Source organism: Lynx canadensis, chromosome A2 (assembly GCF_007474595.2).
Source record: "Lynx canadensis isolate LIC74 chromosome A2, mLynCan4.pri.v2, whole genome shotgun sequence".
In the NCBI taxonomy this organism is placed as follows: domain Eukaryota; kingdom Metazoa; phylum Chordata; class Mammalia; order Carnivora; family Felidae; genus Lynx; species Lynx canadensis.
The window spans coordinates 4,779,339-4,799,668 of record NC_044304.2 but is presented as its reverse complement, the minus strand read 5'-3'; the positions used below and the strand labels follow the sequence as shown (position 1 = coordinate 4,799,668).

Sequence of the window (20,330 nt, the reverse complement as noted above, 5' to 3'; positions counted from 1 at the left end):
CTAAGGGGCGGGACTGAGAGAGGGGAAAAAGAGCGTGTGGGCGTGGCCAGCTCCTGGGGGCGGAGCGACGCCCCAGGCGGCGGGGCCCCCTGGAAGCGATGGACGGCGTTCCCAAGGGGGCGTGGTTTATGGGAGCGAGGGTCTCTCCGGAGGGGGCGTGGTTAGCGCCAAGAACGCCTCTGAAGGGGGTGGGACGGGGCGCGGGGGCGGGGCCAGAGCCTGGAAGGCTACCGTTGGAGGCGGGGTCCTCGGGGGCGGGGCCAGGTGAATGGGCTCGGTTCCCGCCGGGCGCGGCCGGAGAAGGTTGGGCCCGCTGGGGCGGGGAGGGAGGGGCTCCCGGAGCCGCAGAGCTTTAGGCTTCGCCCCGGCCCCAGCCTCTCGCCAGCTCCGCGGGTCCCGGCCCAGGTGAGTGAGGGGACGCAGGTACATCCGGAATCAGGGGATTATTGGGGTGGAAGAGTCCTCTCTTTTCCAGGTGGGGCCCCCGGCCGGAAGGGAAGGTCGGGGTGTCGGTCCCCGAGCAGCCGAGGACATAGAAGGGGTCGCCGAGTGCCTGATTGGGTCGCTGTGCGTCACGCGTGACCGTGTACCTGGACGTACCTGAAAGTGCGCCTCTAAGCGTGTTACCTGTGGAACACGGAAAGCCTCCAGGCTGCCACTTTGCCTGAGCAATCTTTTTAAAGCACAAACCAGATCGCGCCCTCTCTCATTTAAAGCCCTTCTTTAACCCCCATTGCATCCCACTAACATGAAAACTCCGGGTCCACCAGAATGGTCTCACGCCTGTCGACCTCGCCGCTCTCCACTTAGCTGGTTGCTCAGTGCATTTCAGCCACAGTGGCCTCTTGATGGTGTAAAATGTTAGAAGGAAGCTCCATCTCACCCCCAGGCCTTTGCACCCGCTCTCCCGGCCCCCGCCACCTTGACTGCCCTTTTTCCAAACCTTTGCGTAACTGTCTCCTTCCCTTTACTGAGATCTCAGCTCCAAAGTCCCTCCGTGGAGGGAGAAAGCTGCCTGACTATACACTATTTACGGTAGCTGCCTCCTCCAACCTTCTTTATCCCACGCTCCTGTTTTATCGTCTTCAGTGATTATTCTTAGACATTGTCTTCTTCATTCATTTGTGTGCTGTTTGCTGTGTGACTTGCCCACGAGGCAGCACCGGGCAGGGCCTTAGTCACATTCATCACTGTATCTCCCGGGTCTAGAACAGGTCCTGAACACAGTAAGTGCTCAGCCAATCAGCATTTGCTCCATGTCAAGCTTGACTACCCATGTCTATCTGTGTCCATGTGTCTGTGTGTAGGGGGCTGCCCCCCCCTGCCTATGTGTGCACACGGGCGTGGTCTGTAGGGCATGAATAGCCCTCTTCCCTTCCCCATGGTTGACCCTACCCCACCCTCTTCCTGATTCTGCTCCCTTCTCTCCCCTGCCCAAATATCCAGAAATTATTCCCAAGGATGAAGGGCAGGAGGATGACTTAGTCGCCCTGAGTCTGACCTGTGCCCACCCTGAGCTCCTCCCTCATCCCAGCTCCCCTCCACCAAACTAGCCAGAGCTTTGTCGGTGACCAACCTGCATGCCCACTAAAGAGGGCACAAGATAGAGGGAGCTGAGGCTAGGGGAGTCGAGACAGAGGCTGGCCTGGCCCAGCTGACAAACAGGAAGTACACAGGCATCCAGGAGGCACACCTGGCGTTTCAGGTATGCAGCGCCTGGAGCCAGCTCCCTGCCCAGCTCCCCACCCCTAAAGCCACCTGGGGCAGGTCTGGGAACTTCCTGCCCGGTTCTGGCCCTCAGCCTTGCTGACTCAGGAAACGAGAATCCTGGTGCTACTTCCCTGCACAGCCAGGCGCAGGAGACCTTAGGGGTGGAGGCAGCGAGAAGCAGACCGCCTGCTTCCCTCCCACCCAGAGCAGGTTTTCTCCACCAGACTCCAGACACACAGAGCCTGAGGCCTGCACAATATCAAGGGAGCCCCAAAATGTCAGAGACCTAAATTTGGCCACAAGAATAACAAAGCGTATGGGCTCCAAAATGTAAGAATCTGCAAAGGCAAAATTGCTGTTTGCTGACATTTCTACAAAATGTGACGTTTTATTGTCCTTGAAAATGGTATTATGTTGGAGAGGGGCCTGGCCAGCTCAGTCAGAGGAGTGTGCAATTGTTGATCTCAGGGTCGTGAGTTCGAGCCCCACATTGGGTGTAGAGATAATAATGACAACAACAACAACAACAATAATAATAATAAAATTTAAGGGGCACCTGGGTGGCTTAGTGGGTGACTCTTGATTTCAGCTCAGGTCATGATCTCACAGTCATGAGATTGAGCCCTGCGTCCAGCTCCCTGTTGGGTGTGGAGCCTGCTTAAGTTTCTCTCTCTCCCTCTGCCCCTCTCCCGCTCACATTCACTCTCTCTCTCTCTCTCTCTCTCTCTCGCAGAATACAAGAATGCATACATAAAGTTTTTTAAAATGGTGTGACATGGGAAAGCCATGTATGGGTCAGACGTTCCTACATCCTAAGAATTCTTGAGTGTGCACATAGATGGCTAAGAAGCTATAGATTAATAACATAGATTCCCTCTGGCCTGGAATGTTCTTTCACCTGGCTCGCTCCCTCAAACTCCTCCCAGTTGGTACTAATTGAGACCCTCCCGGGCCACCCTATGGGAAATCTTATCTCCACCCCTTGTAACTTCATATCCCATCCCTGGCTTTATTTTTCTGCTTATCTCTTTGTAATCTATCTACTCCGTCATCTACTTATTTATTTTCTTTAAAATATTTTTTTAATGTTTATTTATTTTTGAGAGAGAGAGAGAGAGAGAGAGAGAGAATGCATGTCGGGGAGGGGCAGAGAGAGAGGGAGATACAGAATCCGAAGCAGGCTCCAGGCTCTGAGCCGTCAGCACAGAGCCCGACGCGGGGCTCGAACTCATGAACCGTGAGATCATGCCCTGAGCCGAAGTCGGACGCCTAACCAACTGAGCCACCCAGGTGCCCCACTTACTTATTTTCTTAGTTGCTCTCTGCCCCACTAGAACAGCAACTCCCCAAGGATGCCCCTGTCTAGTTCCTGCTGGGCCTCTAGTGCCTAGAGTATGTACCTGGCACACAGTGAGTGCCCCATAAATATTAGTTTGAGTGAAATAGTTAATGACATTTCTGTGAAATGTCATCTGCATAAAAATCGCATTACAGGGGCTCCTGGATGGCTCAGTCAGTTAAGCGTCAGATTCTTGGTTTCGGCTCAGGGCGTGATCTGAACCGTGGTTCAGTTCCTGGATCGAGCCCCGCCTTGGGCTCTGTGCTGACAACGCAGAGCCTGCTTGGGATTCTCTCTCTCCCTCTCTCTCTGCCCCTCCCCTGCTTACGCACTCTCTCTCTCTCAAAACAAATAAACAAACATTCTTTAAAAATTGCATTACATTTGAAGGCAATGTCTAGGTCTTCTCCCTTTGCCAGAACACCAGTGAATGCACAACTGTTTGCATGAGATCACAGCCAATTCTAAGTTAATCTTAATCATAGCCCAATTATATGTATCTACCATATATAATGTATACATATAAGTACACACATATATATATACATACACATATATAAATAAAATCTGCTGTGTGTATATATATATATATTTTGACTGAATAACTTGTTTAATTTAGAATATGGCTGTATTATATATATACAGAGAGAGAGAGAGTTGCATTGTAAGGTTTGAGGACCATGGAAGGGCTGACCTGGCCACTAAGGAAGTTTAGGAGGAAGGAATAATTATTCCCATTTTACAGATGTGGAAGACTGAGGACTGTTGCAAGTACAGAGTTCAGCCCTTGTAACCCTCTGCCCCCAAGAGCTCCATGCAGGTGCCACAGGATGGAGAAGACTTCGCCAGCCAGCCCTGGTACCACGGCCCCCTGTCCCGTCAGGTACCTCTGCTTCCTGTAGAGCCTCAGGACCGTCTGATGGGGAGCCTCTCCCGCCCTGACTTGCTGGGGATTCCTGGGTCCTGGATGAGGGACTTATGGTCAAGGTCTATTGGAAGAGGTGGCTGAGGGTCTGGGGACTGTCTTGAAGTTTGGTTGGTATCATGCCACTCCTTACACGTAAATGACCATTTTCTCTGGGATGGTATGGACAAGGGTGACAGAGATTAAGTGGGTCCTAATGCTCCCCCCCCCCAGTCTGACTCCTTGGCTTTGCTTGTCTTTCCCTCTGGGTCCCGAGTACCTGTGGCCACCAAGACCCCATTTCCCTCTTTTATTACCTTCATTGATTACTCTTGGACAATTCACGTGTGCTTGCCTCTCGTGTATCTTGCCCACCAGACGGCGCAGGGCAGGGCCTTGGTCTCACTCATCCCTGTGTCTCCAGGGTCTAGGACAGGTCCTGGCACACAGTGAGTGCTCCATCAGTATTGAGCAGTCACAGCATCTCCCTCTCAACCCAAGTCTCCCCAACCCTCATCCCCAACTCATTTGTCACCCTCGGGAGTCCTGGGACCCTGGGCATCCAGTCAAATTGTGAGAGTCAGTATCGCTTAGTGGTTAAAATGCCACACCCTGGAGCCAGACCTCCTAGATTCAAACCCCAGCTGTGTGACCTTGAGCAAGGTATTTGACCTGTCTGGGCCTCAGTTTCCCCATATGTGAAATGGGAGTAATGGTATCTACTGCTTAACCTTGGTAAAGGCTTAAATGAGTTCATATGCCTACAGCATGTAGCCTGATACATAGTAAGGGCTATATGTGCGTCCACCGTATTTATCGTTCAGTCCCCAGCCCCTGTCCCCAACTCTGCTTTGCCTCCCCCTCTGGTGTCATGGCCCCCAGCCCCTATTGTGGTACCAGCCACCATGGCTGGCATTAAGACTGCTTAAAACTTTTAATAAAGGAGGATTTCCAGGCCACAGTCAGTTTGGAAGGATCCGGCTAATGGCATTTTTGTTTGAAGCCACGTTTGTGTACCAAGCCTAGTGCATTTACTCAGGTTGAAAGCTGCTTTGGTCAATGTCAGCCAGCACTACGAGGTGGTTGAGGAGTGGGGAGCGCGGAGCTCCAGAAATCGGTCAGGATCCGGGCTCTTTCCATCTTGTGGCTCCTCCTTCCACCGGGGCTTTGGGGACATTCCCTGGCACATAGGGGCCAGAACCTGCAGGATTGTGCAGGAGGGTCTTGTGAGCCAGGTCTGGACGTTCCCAGCTGCGCTTCTGCCCTCCTCCTATCGGCCAGATCGTATCGAATGATGACAAGCTGCAAAGGAGCCTGGGAAATGTACTCCAGAGGGGTGCCCCTGAGAAAAGGGGGGGATGGTGTGGTGTAAAACCACCCCATCCCTGGAGTGGCTTTTCTTGGGTGGGGGCTGGGGGTGAGGCATCACCATTAATTGCTGATCTGGGCTCATGCCTAAGCCCCCTGCCCCCTGTCCTCCTTCCCCAGAAGGCTGAGGCCCTCCTTCAGCAAGATGGAGACTTCTTGGTTCGTGCCTCCGGGTCCCGTGGGGGCCACCCAGTGATCTCCTGCCGCTGGCAGGGCTCAGCCCTGCACTTTGAGGTGCTCCGTGTGGCCCTGCGTCCCCGACCAGGCCGACCCACAGCCCTCTTTCAGCTGGAGGATGAGCGTTTCCCAAGCCTGACCTCCCTGGTTCTCAGCTATGTGACCGGGCAACGTCCGCTCTCCCAGGCCACCGGGGCTGTGGCCTCCAGGCCCGTGATACGGCAAGGACCTATTCGACGCAGCTTTAGTGAGGACACCCTCCGAGGCAGCCCAGCTCTGACAGAGTTGCCCAGGTAATCACAGGCTCCCTACTTCTCAGATGACATCCAGTTCCCCCCAGAGTTCCTCTACCTGGGCACTAACCGCTATTGACATTTAGGGCCGGATCACTCTTGCCTGTGGGGGGGGGTTGTCCTGTGCATCGTAGGATGTTGAACAGCATCCCTGGCCTCTGTCTACAGGGTGCCCGTGGAATCTTCTCCACCCCACCCCCTAGTTGCCACAACGAAAAAAAATGTCTCCTGACCCTGTGAAGTGTCCCCTGTGGGTAGGATATCCTGGTTGAGGTCCACTGATCCTGAATGAGTGGATATAGGGTTTTCTGGGCATCAGTGGGGGCGGCCCTGCTCAGGGTGGGACTACACGTCTCCCTCATCTCTGTCCCCCAGGACTAGAAAGTGGAGTGACAGTCAGCCTGCAGGGCTGGAGCACATGGGGCGGTCAAGAGAAGATCACTGTGGACCAGGTAAGGGTCCACCAGGACAGCACATGGCTCAGAGATGGCTGTGCCACTCACTGCCTGAGTGATATTGGGCAAGTGACTTAACCTCTTGGAAAATGGGGACAATAATGCTTTCAAAATTGTCATGGTGATTAACAAATACACAGGAACTTTGTGAGGGCTTTAAAATGTGGGTTTATGATTATTCCCAGAAGCTCTGTGCGCTCTGACCGTGGCTGACCTCTGTAATAACTCCTGCCACACCCCTTCCTCACTCCAACCACACCGTCTTGTTGCTGCCTCAGGACCTTTGCACTTGCTATCCTCACCACGGGAAAGCCCATTCCCCTAATCTTTTCCTGACTGACTTCTCATTTAACTTGGTTTCTCAAAGCAGCTGACCCTAACCGTCCAACCTACGATTCTCCTTGCGGCTTGTCTGTCCCATCTGTCCTGCCTCCCCCCACTCAACATGAGCCCTCACTGCATGCCAGCCACTGGGCTAAATGCTGAGATATATCACTCAACAAGAAAGACAGAGATCTCTGCACAGGTGGTGCCAGCATCCCATTAAAGGAAGATGGACATTGACAACAAAAATGAGTCAAGTTGGGGTAAACTTAAAAGTAAAACAGGGAGATTGGGAGGAGAGGGATGAGAGTATTACAGTTTTAAGTAGTAGTCCGGACAGGCCCCGTGGAGAAAGATTTGAAGGTGGTGAAGGAAGAAATGATGTGACTATCTGGAGGTAAGAGTGGCCCAGGGAGAAGGAACAGCAGTGGGGTGTCTGGGTGTCTCAGTCGGTTAAGCATCCGACTCTTGATTTCGGTTCAGGTCATGATCTCATGGTTTGTGAGTTCAAGCCCTTCATCGGGCTCTGGGCTGACAGCATGGAGCCTGCTTGGGATTCTCTCTCTCCCTCTATCTCTCAAAATAAATAAATAAACTTAAAAAAAAAAAAAAAGGTAGGAAGAGCCAGTGCAAAGGTCCTGGGGCCAAAACAAGAGTTCGAACTGTTGATTCAGCCAAAAGGAGGTGAGTAGAGCTGAACCATCTGAGATTCAGATATCAGGGGCCTTTTTAGGCTACTGTGAGAACTTTGGCCTTTAGTCAGAGTGAGCTAGAACCATGGGAAGGTTTTGAGCCCCTATAAGAGGGTCTACGTATATGCTTGGCAAATACAGAGCCTCCCAAAAGTCTGGGTGCAGCTTTAAGTTCTAACAACCTCAGAAGTAGTCACGCCAGAAGCTTAACAAAAGACATCATTTGAAAGTTTGATCAACTCTGTGTCTTTGGTGCTTTTGTCGTTTTGTGAATTTTGAAGAATTGTTTCTGTTTTAGTTTGGTATGTGCTTCCCATCTTTAACCAGAGGGCCCAAACCAAAAGAATTCAAGTTTAAACCATAGTATTCAGAATTCATACATAAGTGTCAAAGAGAGTTCATTTTCAAACCATTGGTAAGTGTATCGCATTTAGATCAATGAAGTTTTTAAGTTCGAACCCACCCCAAGATACCCAGTTATTGACTACATGAGCCAAGAGGGCCCCAGCTATCTTCTCTGTGTACCCCCTTCACTCCCTCTTGTTTGACCCCTAGAAGCCTCAGCCATGCCCACGTGTGCCCTCCCTCGGATGGGTAGTGACCCCATGTTGCTAAAGACCCCAGCTCCCCTGGGGTCCGTTGCTGACAGCCTCAGGGCCTCCGATGGGCAGCTTCATGCCAAGGCACCAAGCAAGCCACCTCGAACACCCTCGCTGGTGCTGCGTGATGCGTCTGGACGCCCCCCAACGTACTGTGAGCTGGTGCCCCGAGTGCCCAGTGCCCAAGGAACACCCCCTGGCCACAGCAGCCCGGACACAGAGGCCCCATGGTGGGAAGCTGACGAGGAAGAGGAGGAAGAGAGTAGAAGTTTTGCAAGACCACAGGCTGAGGTCTCTTTCTGCCCCCCTAACAACCCCTCCTGCCTGCTGGGCCCCCAGAATCGGCCCCTGGAACCCAGAGTCCTGAGTACTCTCCGTGGCCTGTTCCTGGCGCACCATCCTGGGAGCACTGCCCTCCACCTATTATTGGTGGACTGTCAGGTGGGTCACCTACCAGGTCCCTCCTCCTTAGACAGGGGCTGAAGCCAGGCCAAGGCCGAACGGCACCTCAAACCCGTATACTCATTCTGCTCAGTTGACATCCCCACTAACTCCCGCTGCCCAGGCCACAGGACTTCTAGGAGTGACCAAGGCTCAGCGGGGTGCCATGGGGGTTGCCTCTGGCCTGGAGCTGCTCACCCTTCCCCATGGGCATCGCTTGAGGTTGGAACTTCTGGAGAGGTGAGCCAGCCGCCTGGAATCCCCAGGGTCTTCAAACCTCGCCCCATTTACAGTCCCTCGGGGAGGAGGTGAGATGGGTGGGCCTGCCCCCCCCCCCCCCCCCCGCCCCCCCCCCCCACACGCGCGCGCGCGCGCGCCTCAGCTCCGAGTTACAAACCTCCCACTGCCCCCAGACCCTTGCCCTCCACCCCCGCAGACATGAGGCGCTGGCGCTGGCTGGGGCTCTGGCTGTGCTGGGCTGCGCAGGCCCGCTGGAGGAGCGCGCGGCCACCCTTCGGGGCCTGGTGGAGTTGGCACTGGCCCTGGGGCCAGGGGCGGCGGGGGACCTGCCTGGACTGGCCGCGGTCATGGGCGCCCTGCTCATGCCCCAGGTGCGTGGGGAGCGGAAATGAGGAAGCCTGAGTGCAGGGAAGAGGGAAGAGGAAGCATATTCAGGGCTCCTCCCCCAGGTGTCCCGGTTGGAACGCACGTGGCGCCAGCTCCGAAGGAGCCACACAGAGGCCGCGCTGGCCTTCGAGCAGGAGCTGAAGCCTCTGATGCGGGCGCTGGACGAGGGCGCCGGTGAGTGGCATCACTCGGAGGTCCACGCCAACCCTTAATCGCAATCCCAATCCAGCTTTAGGCCCCGCCCCTGTTTCTGTCCTAGGCTTCGCCCCCAGTCCTAGGCCACGCCCCTGGCCCGGTTGCTCTGTGTTAGGCTCGAACCCGTGTTCCTGGGCTTCTGAGGGTCCTCCTCGACTCTAGGAGGACCTAGACTCTAGGGTCCCTCGACTCTAGGGTCCACCCTCTTCACCCTAGACCCCACTTCTGCCCCAAGCCTAGCCCAGAGCCCTTCCCGCATAGGACCCTGCGACCCCGGCGAGGTGGCGCTGCCGCACGTGGTGCCCGCGGTGCGCCTGCTGGAGGGCGAGGAGCTCCCGGGGCCGCTAGACGAAAGCTGCGAGCGGCTGCTGCGTACCCTGCACCGGGCGCGTCAGATGGCTCGGGACGCGCCCAAGTTCCGCGAAGCGGCGGCCCGGCGCCTGCGAGGTGAGCTCCCCCTCTGTTCCCGGCTGCCAGCGCGTCCGGACTTTCCGAGCACCCCGCATGCTCTGACTGCGTGCCCCAGAACCCACCCGGCCAGGGACCAGAGCCTTCCGCCACGCCTCCCGGAGTCCCACCCAAACCGGGCCGACCCGGCCCCCAGGGAGTTCTCGCCCCAAGGCCGCGCGCGTCCGAGCCAACAGTGTTGACAGGAATATTGCTGTCCACCCCAAGAGAGGCCCCGGAGCCACGTCCGCAGAGTCCCAGTCCCCGGCTCCCACCTGAGATGGCCCTGCCCCCAGAGGATCTCGATCCCCCCAGTAATGCCTAGCCCTCTCCAAAATGAGTCATTTCCTTCGGTCTGGTAGAACAGCACCCCCACTGCGCTCAGAGCCATTCCTCCCGTGCTGGGGGAGGCCCAGCCTCCAGAATCCCCACCTGAGTTACTCCCGCTTTCGCTGGCCACCTTAGCCCTCTTCTCTCCAAAAAGGCTCAACCTCCCCCAAAATGTGCCGTGCTGGGTGGCCCAGACTCCAAATCTTGCCCCCTCCCCAGGCGTCTCCACCTCCAGGCACAGCCCCGAGGCCCCCTCCCAGCCCCCACCCCAGCATCACGCCCCTGGAACAGACTGCTCCCATGCACCCTGGCGCAGTTTGTTTCCACCGAGCTCCTTAGCCACCCTACCCCGATTCCTGCAGCGACTCTGAGAGCCCCCTCCCCGCCAACCCCGCCCAGTTGCCCAGAGCTTCTGGACAGAGTCCCTCCAGGTCCCTGCTGGGAGAAAGTTCCCCTGGGAGAAGGCAGGTGCAGGGAGGGGCAAGGCTGGAGCCTGGGCCCTGCCCCCAGCCCTCCTGGCCCCGCCCCCAGGATTCCGTCCGAACCCGCAGCTGAGGGAGGCCCTGACCACAGGCTTCGTGCAAAGGCTGCTCTGGGGAAGCCGAGGCGTGGGGGCACCGCAAGCTGCACGTCTTGAGAAGTTCCAGCGCGTCCTCAGTGTCCTTTCACAGCGCCTGGAGCCGGATGGTTGAAAGCACAGACCCCCTTCTTCGCACGGGGACACCCATGCAGTTGCCCCACGCTGCTCACGCAGCCAATCGCAGTGGAAACCCATTCTGCCTCACAGCAAGTGGGGACCAGATTTGCAAGAACCCATCCTGCTCCCTAAAAGTGTACATGAATCCTAGCGTGAGGGACGGCCTCCTTCCCCCGCCCCCCCCACTAGAAGACCCAGGTGTCTGGAGGCTCTGGACCCCCTATCCCAGCCCCCACCTCCCCACACGTAACCTACAAATGGTGAACATGAGGCTTCTGATAGGACGAGAACTTGCAGAGCTCTTAGTCGGAAGCCAGAGTTCAAATGCTTTTTAAAAGCTGTGTGACTTCTAGCAAATGGCTCAGCCTCTCTGTGCCTGCCTTCAACGTAAAAGTGAGGGCGCGTACTTTCTGGGGGTTGTCATGGGGATTAAAGCTCGGGAGTTTAGGGATCACGGGTGGAGAACGCCTGGCACGCGGTGGGTGTTCAACACTGCCTTTTCTCAGTAAAGCTGCCACGAACAAACACGGCAAGGACGTTTGGTGCTTTACCCCCTACACTGAAGTCACAGACAAGCACCCAGCTCTGGGGAAGTTTTGTCCAAGGTTTGCCCAAGTTTACTTCCCTTTCTTCATGCCCTCTGTGGCCAGGAAGGAGGGTGCCATCTGCTTATCCAGCCTCGGGATCTAAATCTACCAATAAGGCTCAGACTCCAAAAGCTTTAGGTAATTTTTTATATAAAACAAAATGGCCCTAGCCCAGCGGCAGGAAGAAAAGATCTGAAACACGAGTATGTACATCAACAGTGGAAGGCACAGCGGGTCCGTTCGGAAGGGGTGGGGGGTGGGGCAGCAGGTTACACGGGTCTCAGCTGAAGCCACGGGGGCAGAAATAAAGTGCGTAGGTCCTGGGGCGCCCCGCGGCCCAGAAGCAGCAGCCAACAGCCCCCTTCTTCCCGCCTGTGGCAGGGTTCAGTTGAGCGTGACGCGGAGGTAGGAGGTGGGCACGTAGCCCTCACCTCCCTGTTTCCGCCTGACCCGGGTCCAGCCGTCGCCTTTGTCCTCCTCCATGAGACTGAGGTCTTCACCCTCGGCCATGGAGATGGTGCCCTCACTGGACCCTGTCATGGAGTAGCAGTGGGCTCGGATGTGCTTCACGTGCTTTGAAACAGAACCGAGCCAACAACACCACCCCCTGCCCAACCCACCCCATCAGCTGCGACACACAAGCTGTCCTCACCTTCAAAGTGGTAGATGGCCACACAGTGACCTATGGGGGATGCTGGTTCCTCCTCAAAATCCTCATCAAATTCCGTGTAGATGGGGGCATCCTGACCCTCCTCTGAGAGGGGCTCTTCAGAGCTGGTTGGGGACAGCGAAGCGGGTAAGGATGGGCCTCCTGGGTCCTGGGGGCAGACCCACTCTGTCCCCCCCCCCCGCTCACCTCTCCTTGTTATCCTGTGATCTACTGTTGTTGCTGTTGCTGCTGTCTGGTGGGGCGCTGGCTGGGGGGTCTGGAGGCCGGGTGTGGCGGCCCAAGCTGTCTCCCCGATTGCTCAGGACTCGGCTCTCTGCCTCTGCCAGCCAAGCCTGAGAGGAGGGAGCCACGAAGTCAATCCCAGGGCAGGGCTCCTCCGGGGTCGGCCCACTCCGGGCCTGGAGGTTCCCTGAGATCACCCATGCACACCCAAGGCTGTGATGAGACACAGCTGGAGCACCCCCCCTCCCACCAACACCTCCCTGTCCCCCCCCCCCCACCCCAGGAAGTGACTCAGCCAGGCCCGCTGGCCCCCACCCCTCCCCAGGGTCTTCCCTGACCTCATACTTCTGCACTTCCAATTTGAGCCGCTCGATGTTGTTCAGGGTTTCCGTGATCCGGGGCTCCAAGCTGGCAGGGTCCCCCATCTGGGGTGTCTTCTCATATACATCCTTCATTTTCTTCAGGGCTTCTCTAGGATGACACAGACAGATCGGAAACAACAGTCCCATGGGACTCAACAAGCAAAAAAAAAAAAAAAAAACAAAAAAACACACCAAAAACAAAACATGTGCTTTGCTTCAAGGAACAAATAGCAAGACAAGACAGTGGTTAAATCTCAAACATTAGTGCTTCACTGCCTGGGTTTGAATCCCAGTCTGGGCACATATCCTAGCGAGTCTGGACTAGGTTACTGAACCTCTGTCTCAGGATGCAAATATGGAACATTGGGGATGACGATACGTACAGCTCATGGGAGCTCAAGGCTATAACAGTGCCTTTATTTATCCAAATACATACTGAGTACCTATCACATACCAGGCGCCGTTCCAGGCATCTGAAATAATAGCCCTAAACAAGCCCTAATCAGGGTCCTGCCTCTGCTCAGTCTCAGGAAAACGTGGGAATTCCAGTGAATCTACGTAAAGGGTTTGAGACGGTGTATGGCATAGGGTAAGCACTCCATACGTGCTAACCATCGTTATCATTAGCCTCCCTCCGGTCCCTGTCTCCTCCAGGACTACATACACAGGCAGTAGTAGTAACAAGCATAGAGCTCTGGAGTATGGCAATCCTGGTTTCAACTTCTTCCCGGTCCTAATACGGGATCCATGTTACAGATGAGAACACTGAGGCACAGAGAGGTGGGCCAGCTGGAATTCAAGGCCGGTCTGTCTTGGCTCCAAAGCTGCCCCCTTAACCCCTCTACCACAAAAACCCAGGGACGACAAAGTTCCATATGGAACCCTACACCAATAAAAGTTTTTGTACAAGAGGTTCTGTGCAAACGGCAAAACAGAATTTGGCTGCCTGTCCACAGTGGCAAACGTCATTCCTATTATGTAAGGGGACTGGGAAGAGAATCTTGTTGCTTGGAAGAAGTGAGCAAAGATTTTCTTTTTTTCAATCTGGCAGATTTTCTCTTGTTAATATTTTAAGCGTTGTAAGTATTGAATAGATAACCATATGGTTTTTTTTCTTTTAGCCAATTAATGTAGTAAATGAGACTAATAGACGTTTTTATATTGAACCATCTTTGCATTACTGGGATAACACCCAATTGATTATGACTCGTCTTTTAAGAAGGTCCATTTTTTTGGGCGCCTGGGTGGTTCAGCTGGCTAAGCGTCCTACTTCGGCTCGGGTCATGATCTCACGGATTGTGAATTCACGCCCCACGTTGGGCTCTGCGCTGACAGCCTGGAGCCTGCTTGGAATTCTCTCCGCCCCTTCCCTGCTCGTGAACTCGCACGTAGTTTCTCTCTCTCTCTTTAATAACACTTCAAAAAAAAATTTTTTTTTTCCATTATGGTAAAATACACAGAACACAAAATTCCCCATTGGAACCACTTTGAAGCATCCAGTCCAGTTCCGTTGCATTAAATTACATCCACGCTGTGTGCAATCATTGCCATCACATGATACATCATTTTTAAAATACATCATTGGATTTGTTTGGCTGGGATTCTGCATCTAAGATCATAAGTGAAATTTCAATTCCTTGAATTCTTGCTAACCGATATGGGAATGGATTCCACCAGCCTCCTAAAGGAGCTGGCAGCTTTCACTTTTTCCGTTTGCTGGAATGACTTAAGAGGGGAAGTAACGCTTTCCTTTTCAGTGTGGTAGGAATCACCTATAAAACCACCGAGGCCTGGGGTTTATTGGCAAGATCTTCGAACACCACTCCGGTACAGTTCACTTATTATTGTATTTCGGTCATTGCCTGCCTGCCCCCAACCTTACCTCTGGTCAACCTCCTTCTGTAGTTCACGGCTCCGTTCTTCAAGCTGTTGCTGAAGTCGCTTTCTTTGCTGCTCTGGGGGCAAGTGGCTGAAATCCTCTGTCACCACTGTCTGCAAGGTAGGAAGACACTGCGTTTGGGATCAGGAATGCTAAGCTTCCAGGCTCTTCTACATTGCTAAGACACACCAAGTCCACCTTCCTCCCCACCCAAGGTTCTTGGGGGGCAAGGCCATGCACAGAGCAAAGCAGGTCCGGGTCTGGCAACCGGAGGAGCGGGCCCAGCCGGCGGCAGGAAGCGAGCCCAGGGTCCCGCCACCCAGCTGCTGGGCGGGCTGGGGCCGCCCCCTCCTCCTCCTCCTCCTCCTCCTCCTCCTCCCCCGAGGCCTCACTTACCCCACGGCTGCCTCGAAGGCTGCGGAAGGATGCTAGCCGCGGTTTGACCGACTTACTGATCTCACTCAGTATGGCCAAGGGGTCGAGGCCGGAGCGGGGGGATGGGGGTCCATTAGGCAATGCCGAGGGCAGGGGGCCCCCCAGGGGGGAGAAGGGTGGAGGGCGTGGCTACCGGCGGGGGCAGGGGAGGGGATTGGGTCAGGAGGGGTGGGAGGATGTAGAGAAGGAGGATGGACGATGGACGTAATAAAGAAAAGAGAAAAAACAAAATGGAGAAAAGAAAAGAAAAAAAAAAAAAAAAAAAAAAAAACGGTAAGAAAACCAGAACTCAAGATGCACAATCACACACAGAAAATGCATGCAAAGAGCAACATAAAAATCTGGGATGTGGTGGGGAGGACATTAGACTGTGAGCCAGAAGGCTGGACCCCTCCCTAACCCCCTATGTTGCACCACCGTTGAATCCCATATCCAGTACCTAAGAATGGGGCCGGGGGGGTGGGAGGCAGGGAGGCCCAGGTTTCCGTGCACCCAGCTTTCTGGGCTCACAGTCTAGAAGGTAGAGGGAGATGCATGCAGGAATCAAGGTCTCAGACAGGTACGTGGCCACAGAGGTCAAAGGCAAGCTAAGAGAAGGATAGAAGTCACGATGGATCAGAAGGGTTACAGGTGGGGTTTAAGCTGGGAGAGTCTCATGTACAAATTGAAAAGGGGTATCAAATTATATGTCAAGAGGGATCAAAAATATAAAACAGGGGTCATGAGATATAACCGTGGGGCCGGTGTCTGAAGATATAACCGTGGTGGGGGGTGTCTAAGTTATAAAACAGGAGTGTCCAGGTATGTGCTTGATATTAAAAGCCAAAAACCCCAAGAAAAAACAGCCTGAGGGTCACAGGCCTGGAGTCACATTGCCAGGATGGAGAGACTCCAGGGGAGTCCCCAGGGCCAGCGTCTCGAGCCCTCATCCAGCCCTGAACCCCAGAAGCAGGTCTTCTCCTAGCATCCTGAGAAGCAGCACACAGACACCACAGGCCCCCTCCCTGCACCCCACTCAGCCTTGGGGGACTCCCAGGCCAATCACCCAGCCGCCTCCCTTCCCTCCAGCCCGGGCCAGCAGCCAAGAGGAAAATTCCTGCCTGGGACTCAGCGTCCTGGCGGCTGGGGCTGACTCAGTGGGGGCCCCCCTGTCCCTACTCACATTCCCCGTCCCAAGGGCCCCGGCCCCCACCTTGTTCTTCTTGCTGAAGGGCCAGCGCTTGGCACGGCTACGGCCCGGGCCTCGGAGCTCAGGCCGTCCATCAGAGGGGGTGCCCAGGCTGCTGTCTGAGGGCACGCGGTTCATGGGCTGGCTGAAGTCTTCGAATTCCACGTCACCCGGGCGGGCGAAGCCTGACTTGTGCAGCTCAATTAGGACCTGGGAGTCCTGTGGGGGGCGGTGGGGGGGGGGGGGCAGTCAGGGGCAAGACGAGATGCTCAGCCTTTGGGGTCCTCCTACTGCCCACCTGTCAGCCCCCTCACCCGGGACCAGACACCCACATTCTTGGCATCTACGGCATCCGCAGCCACCTTCATGCCCTCTAGACACTTGGCAATGATGGGTACCACCTGCAGCTCGGCCTCTGACAGGAGCCCATACCCAGCCCCCAGGTGGGTGGCCCGACGCTCATCCATGTCCTGAAGCTTCTGCGGGGACAGAGACAGGGGCACTAACGAGGGGCCAGCAGCAGCGATCCAGCTCACAATCGTGATGGGGCTCCACCCTGGCCCAGCCCCGAGCCGTCTGGTGGGGGAGACACAGAATCAAACAGACCCCACCCCAGGGTGGTCATGGGAGGAGACATGGGACAGGGGAGATTTCAGAGAGGACTTTGAGGAGCTCCCGCCTTGCCAGGGGAGTCAGGAAAGGCTTCTCAAAGTGGGTGACCGTGCTCAAAAAGCAGACCTCGCACAGACACTGCCAGTCCCAGGGTTGGGACAAAGAGTAGACCAGAAGGCTGAAGAAGAAGAGGGGAAATGCGAGACCTTTCAGAGGGCAGGTTAGAGCTGGAGCTTAGAAGAACGGACAGAGCGTTCCAAAAGGAAAAGGAAGACGTCCCTGGCAGAAAGAACGGCTTGAGTAAAGACAGAGCTCGCGGACCCTGGTTGTTTTTCTAACCGCTTTTCAGCTGAGAGATCGGGACATTGCTGCTGAGGTTCCGACACGTGTGTAAGAGTCGATTCACTCTGGGGGGGTTTTCAGGAGGATGGGGCTGGGGGCCTGGGACACTCACGTCGAATATCTGGGGCATCTGGGAAAAATAGAAGTGGGCCTGGTCGCGGTTGAAGCGCTGTAGTTGGGCCGCGTACTCATTTTTGCTTTCTTCTGCCATGTGACTTCGAAGGTGGGCTTGTTGCTTGGCCTGAGGAGCATGGAGGTAGAAGTTGCTGCCAGGTCCTGGCCGCGTCCCGGCCAGACACCGCCCCCCCCCCCCCCCCCCCCCCCCCCCGCCTCCCGCCCCCATCTCCCCTCACCAAGCCCGTCCCAGACCCTGCAAGCACCTTCTCCACATCAGCCTTGGTGGCGTTGATATCCTGATCGAGTCGCTCAGCAGTCTGGGCTGCCTTTTCAGCCTCTCGACAGTCACGCTCAAATTTGCGCTTACTCTGTGTTGGGGGCAGAAGCAGAAGGAGGTAGTAGGTTGAGGCAGCAAGGTTTCAGGGACTGGCGGAAAGTGACCCAGCAAACGGGGGAGAAGGGGCACGGCAGAAGCCCCCAGGGGAGAGGGGCTGCAGGCCAGACAAGGCAGACAGCTCCATGGGTCGGTAACCCTCCCCTGGCCCTCAGGGACAGAGCCACCCTTCTCCACACCCACAGACTCACATTCTCCAGCTGTTTGAAGCCACTTTCCAGCTGCTGCTGGGCCCGACGGCCTTCCTGAAAGTGCTGTGCCAACAGAAGCGGTTAGGCTCACCTAGGTTGCAGTAAGCGGCCCCTGAGAAGACCCAGGGAGGGGGAATCGCTCACCATCTTCCTCTCGTGTTTCATCTCTTGTGAGTACTTGGCCAGCTCAAGACACACGCGGACGCTGAGGTTCTCGGCCACCAGCTCCCGCTGGCCCGCAAAGTCATTCACCTCCTGGAGAATCTGCACGAAGGACTGTTGCTGGCTGAACCTGGGGCAGGATGGGAGGGGGCAGCGAGCCAAAGTCAGGGCCCCCCCCGGACCCACCTCCATATAGAAAAGGGAAAAAAAGCCCCAACACATTCCTCCCGTAAGCAACCTTAAATTCTGGTCCGTATCCCTTACCCCAAACCCTTCAGTGGGATACATGTTGGAACTCAGAATTGTTCAGGTTTAGAAAGGGGATATAATGCTGATGTCTTTTATGCATCACCCCAGTGGGGTCAGAGCAGCATCAAACACAGTGTTTTTGCAGCCAGAGGCATTAATGTTCACACTAAGTGGGATAAAGACCAAGGACGTGATCAACATCAAGTCAGTTTAGGTCAGAGGTTGCTGCCAGACAAGTTACCCACACAATCTTGATTTCTGGAGCTTTTTGGATTCTGGACCTGGGGACCTGGGGTAAAGCGAAACGCTCCTATGACACTTACTATTGCCTAGGCACCGTTTCAATGCATTATCTCAGTTAATCTTCGCATGCGCCCTACAAGGTCACCATCATCATCCCCGTGTCACAGGTGAGGAGAACAGAGGCATAAAACAGAAAATTGCCCAGACTCACTCATTTAGTAACTGTTAGAGCCTCTCTCTCACTTAACAGGAGAATAAAATGGAAAACTTGAGTCAGTTGCCCAAAGCAGGTGGGCTAGAAAAGAGTGGATTTAGGATTCTGACCCAGGTAATCTGGATGTTGCAACCATGCCCATCCCTCTAGGTGGGATCTGAAGCAAGAAGTAAGGGACTTGCTTGGGGTAGCCTAGTGAGGGAGAGGAAGTGAGACCCACACCCCCGGGGCCCCCAAATCTGGCCCTGCAATCCCTCTCCGTCCTTACTTGGATTCCGGGTCATCTTTGGCAGGTCTCTTGGGCAGGTATTTTTTCACCAGGCTCCTAACGGAGGGAGGCAGAAAGGCTGAGCCCCTGGCCCTCCAACAGCTCCCCCAAGCCCCAGGGCGGGTCCACCGTAAGGTCTCACCTCAGTTGCTTTGCATAAGCCTGCTCCACCTCGGTCCGCTCTTTCACGAACTTCACATATCTGTCCAACAGGTCCAGCCCCCACTGCGTGTGCCGCTCGAGCACCTCAAACTGATCCTGGAAGGAGGTGTGGGGATCCGGAACAAGACGTTGGGACCCCACTGCCGGCCGACCAGGCGCGGGAGAGGCCTGAAGGCTCTGGGCTCGGAGAAGGAGTGGCTTCCCGGCCCCGCCCCGGCGCGGCGCGGGGGGAGGCAGGAAACCGGCGGGAACCCCCTCCCCTTCCCGGGAAGGGCCAGGGAACAGGGGCGGGGCCCCAGCCGGACTACAGGGTCCCCGTCGCCTGACCGCCAAGAGGGGTGTGGAATGGGGCAGAGCCACTCCCCCCTGCCCTGGCTCCCCTAATCCCCCCCCTACAAGATTCCGGAAAATCCGGCCGGCCCGGCGTGAGTCAGGCCAGAGGGGCAGGGTTCCCTGCAGCTTGGGGGGCCCAAGAATGTCCAGGGGACAGGCCCCATGTTCCCCGGTTCGCCAAGCTTCCCGGGGTACCCTCCCGATATATGACTCCGTCTCCCCCACTGAGTCCACTGCACCTCCAAAAGAAACGCCACACCGAGTTGTGGGGGAAGGAATCTAGCTATCCCGCTGCACCCAGGAACCCAGGGATGCCACCGCCCCCATAAAAAGGAGGGGTCAGAGGTATGGGTTAGGATACGGGGGAATTTCTGGGGCTTCCAGAGTAGAGATTAGAGGTGGCCTGGGGGGCAGCCCCTCCCTGTGCCTGGGGCAGGTTGGGGGAGGGGACTGCGAGGCGAGGCTCGGCCTCTTAGCCCCCTCCCTCCCCAGAGGGTCCCAAGCCCCTAGGTGTTGATTGGCGGCGCCGGAAGGGCGGTCAGAACTTCTAGGTCCCACGTGGGGTTGAAAGTGGCCAGAGGGTCCCCTCCCCCGCCCGAGCGGGACAGGCGGGCGGCGGGCAGGGACCCAGGGGCCGTAAGATAAGCCGCCGGCCCAGCCAGGGTGCTCAAAATAGGTGACCTCGCCCGGCCGCCCCGGCCTTGTCCTAGGACTTCTGCCCTCCTCATTCCAAACCCCGCGCTCAGTTTCCCCACTCCGCTCCTGCACGGTCGCCCTCCGCCCCGGGCGTCCAGAAACGCCCTGGGAAACTCCGAGAGAGGGCGGAAAGCTGGGACTCCAGGGGTCGCTGAAGGGGAGAGCTCCGAGCCCCCGCTAAGGTGTTGCAGGAGCAAAGAGGGAGGGGGTCTGGACTCCAGAAAGAGAGGAACGTGGGGCAGGGCCGATCGGACTCACCCACAACTCGGTGCCCCAATCCATGCTGCTCCCGCCGAAGCCGCCGCCGCGCCCGGTCCCCGCCGCCCGCCGCCGGGAGACTCAGCTCGGGGCGGCGCGCCCGGCCCCGCCCGCCAGGGCCCGCCCACTCCAGGCTCGGCCCCGCCCCCGCGGGCCCTGCCACGCCCC

At 56.2% G+C, this 20,330-nt stretch overlaps 2 protein-coding genes across 5 annotated transcripts; one reads left to right on the top strand and one right to left on the bottom strand.

Annotated features, from left to right (window-relative positions):
* The first annotated feature begins 341 nt into the window (after positions 1-341).
* Positions 342-11,283, top strand: SH2D3A (SH2 domain containing 3A). The gene is made up of 10 exons (XM_030293443.2): positions 342-405; positions 3,795-3,932; positions 5,442-5,791; positions 6,167-6,243; positions 7,818-8,302; positions 8,427-8,542; positions 8,739-8,913; positions 8,992-9,103; positions 9,386-9,571; positions 10,433-11,283. The coding sequence occupies exons 2-10, from the start codon at positions 3,864-3,866 to the stop codon at positions 10,591-10,593; spliced, it is 1,731 nt and encodes a 576-aa protein (XP_030149303.1). The 5' UTR covers positions 342-405; positions 3,795-3,863; the 3' UTR covers positions 10,594-11,283.
* A 35-nt stretch (positions 11,284-11,318) lies between these two features.
* TRIP10 (thyroid hormone receptor interactor 10) lies at positions 11,319-20,242 on the bottom strand. Of its 4 annotated transcripts, XM_030293403.2 has the most exons (15): positions 20,163-20,242; positions 18,856-18,971; positions 18,714-18,770; positions 17,722-17,869; positions 17,578-17,640; positions 17,256-17,360; positions 16,988-17,116; positions 16,254-16,400; positions 15,946-16,140; positions 14,715-14,882; positions 14,322-14,431; positions 12,416-12,548; positions 12,042-12,187; positions 11,838-11,959; positions 11,319-11,718 (listed from the first exon to the last, which is right to left on the bottom strand). In XM_030293403.2, exons 1-15 carry the CDS (start codon positions 20,184-20,186, stop codon positions 11,570-11,572), a joined length of 1,812 nt encoding a protein of 603 aa, XP_030149263.1. In that variant the 5' UTR covers positions 20,187-20,242; the 3' UTR covers positions 11,319-11,569. The 4 variants fall into 4 exon arrangements, with proteins under 4 accessions (XP_030149263.1, XP_030149279.1, XP_030149271.1 ...); XM_030293419.2 differs by lacking the exon at positions 14,715-14,882; XM_030293411.1 differs by lacking the exon at positions 18,714-18,770 and having other exon boundaries at positions 11,470-11,718.
* Positions 20,243-20,330: the final 88 nt, after the last annotated feature.

Bases quoted from the DNA above. Each gene is read 5' to 3' on its own strand.
- TRIP10 (XM_030293403.2), bottom strand. From the start codon at position 20,186: ATGGATTGGGGCACCGAGTTGTGG. The intron at 16,141-16,253 runs GTGGGTGTCTGG...CGCCCCCCACAG, and splicing joins ATGCCGTAGATGCCAAGAAT to GACTCCCAGGTCCTAATTGA. The intron at 14,883-15,945 runs GTGGGGGCCGGG...CCCCGCCGGTAG, and splicing joins CCTTCAGCAAGAAGAACAAG to CCACGCCCTCCACCCTTCTC.
- SH2D3A (XM_030293443.2), top strand. From the start codon at position 3,864: ATGCAGGTGCCACAGGATGGAGAAGACTTCGCCAGCCAGCCCTGGTAC. The intron at 6,244-7,817 runs GTAAGGGTCCAC...TTTGACCCCTAG, and splicing joins AGAAGATCACTGTGGACCAG to AAGCCTCAGCCATGCCCACG. The intron at 9,104-9,385 runs GTGAGTGGCATC...CTTCCCGCATAG, and splicing joins GGCGCTGGACGAGGGCGCCG to GACCCTGCGACCCCGGCGAG.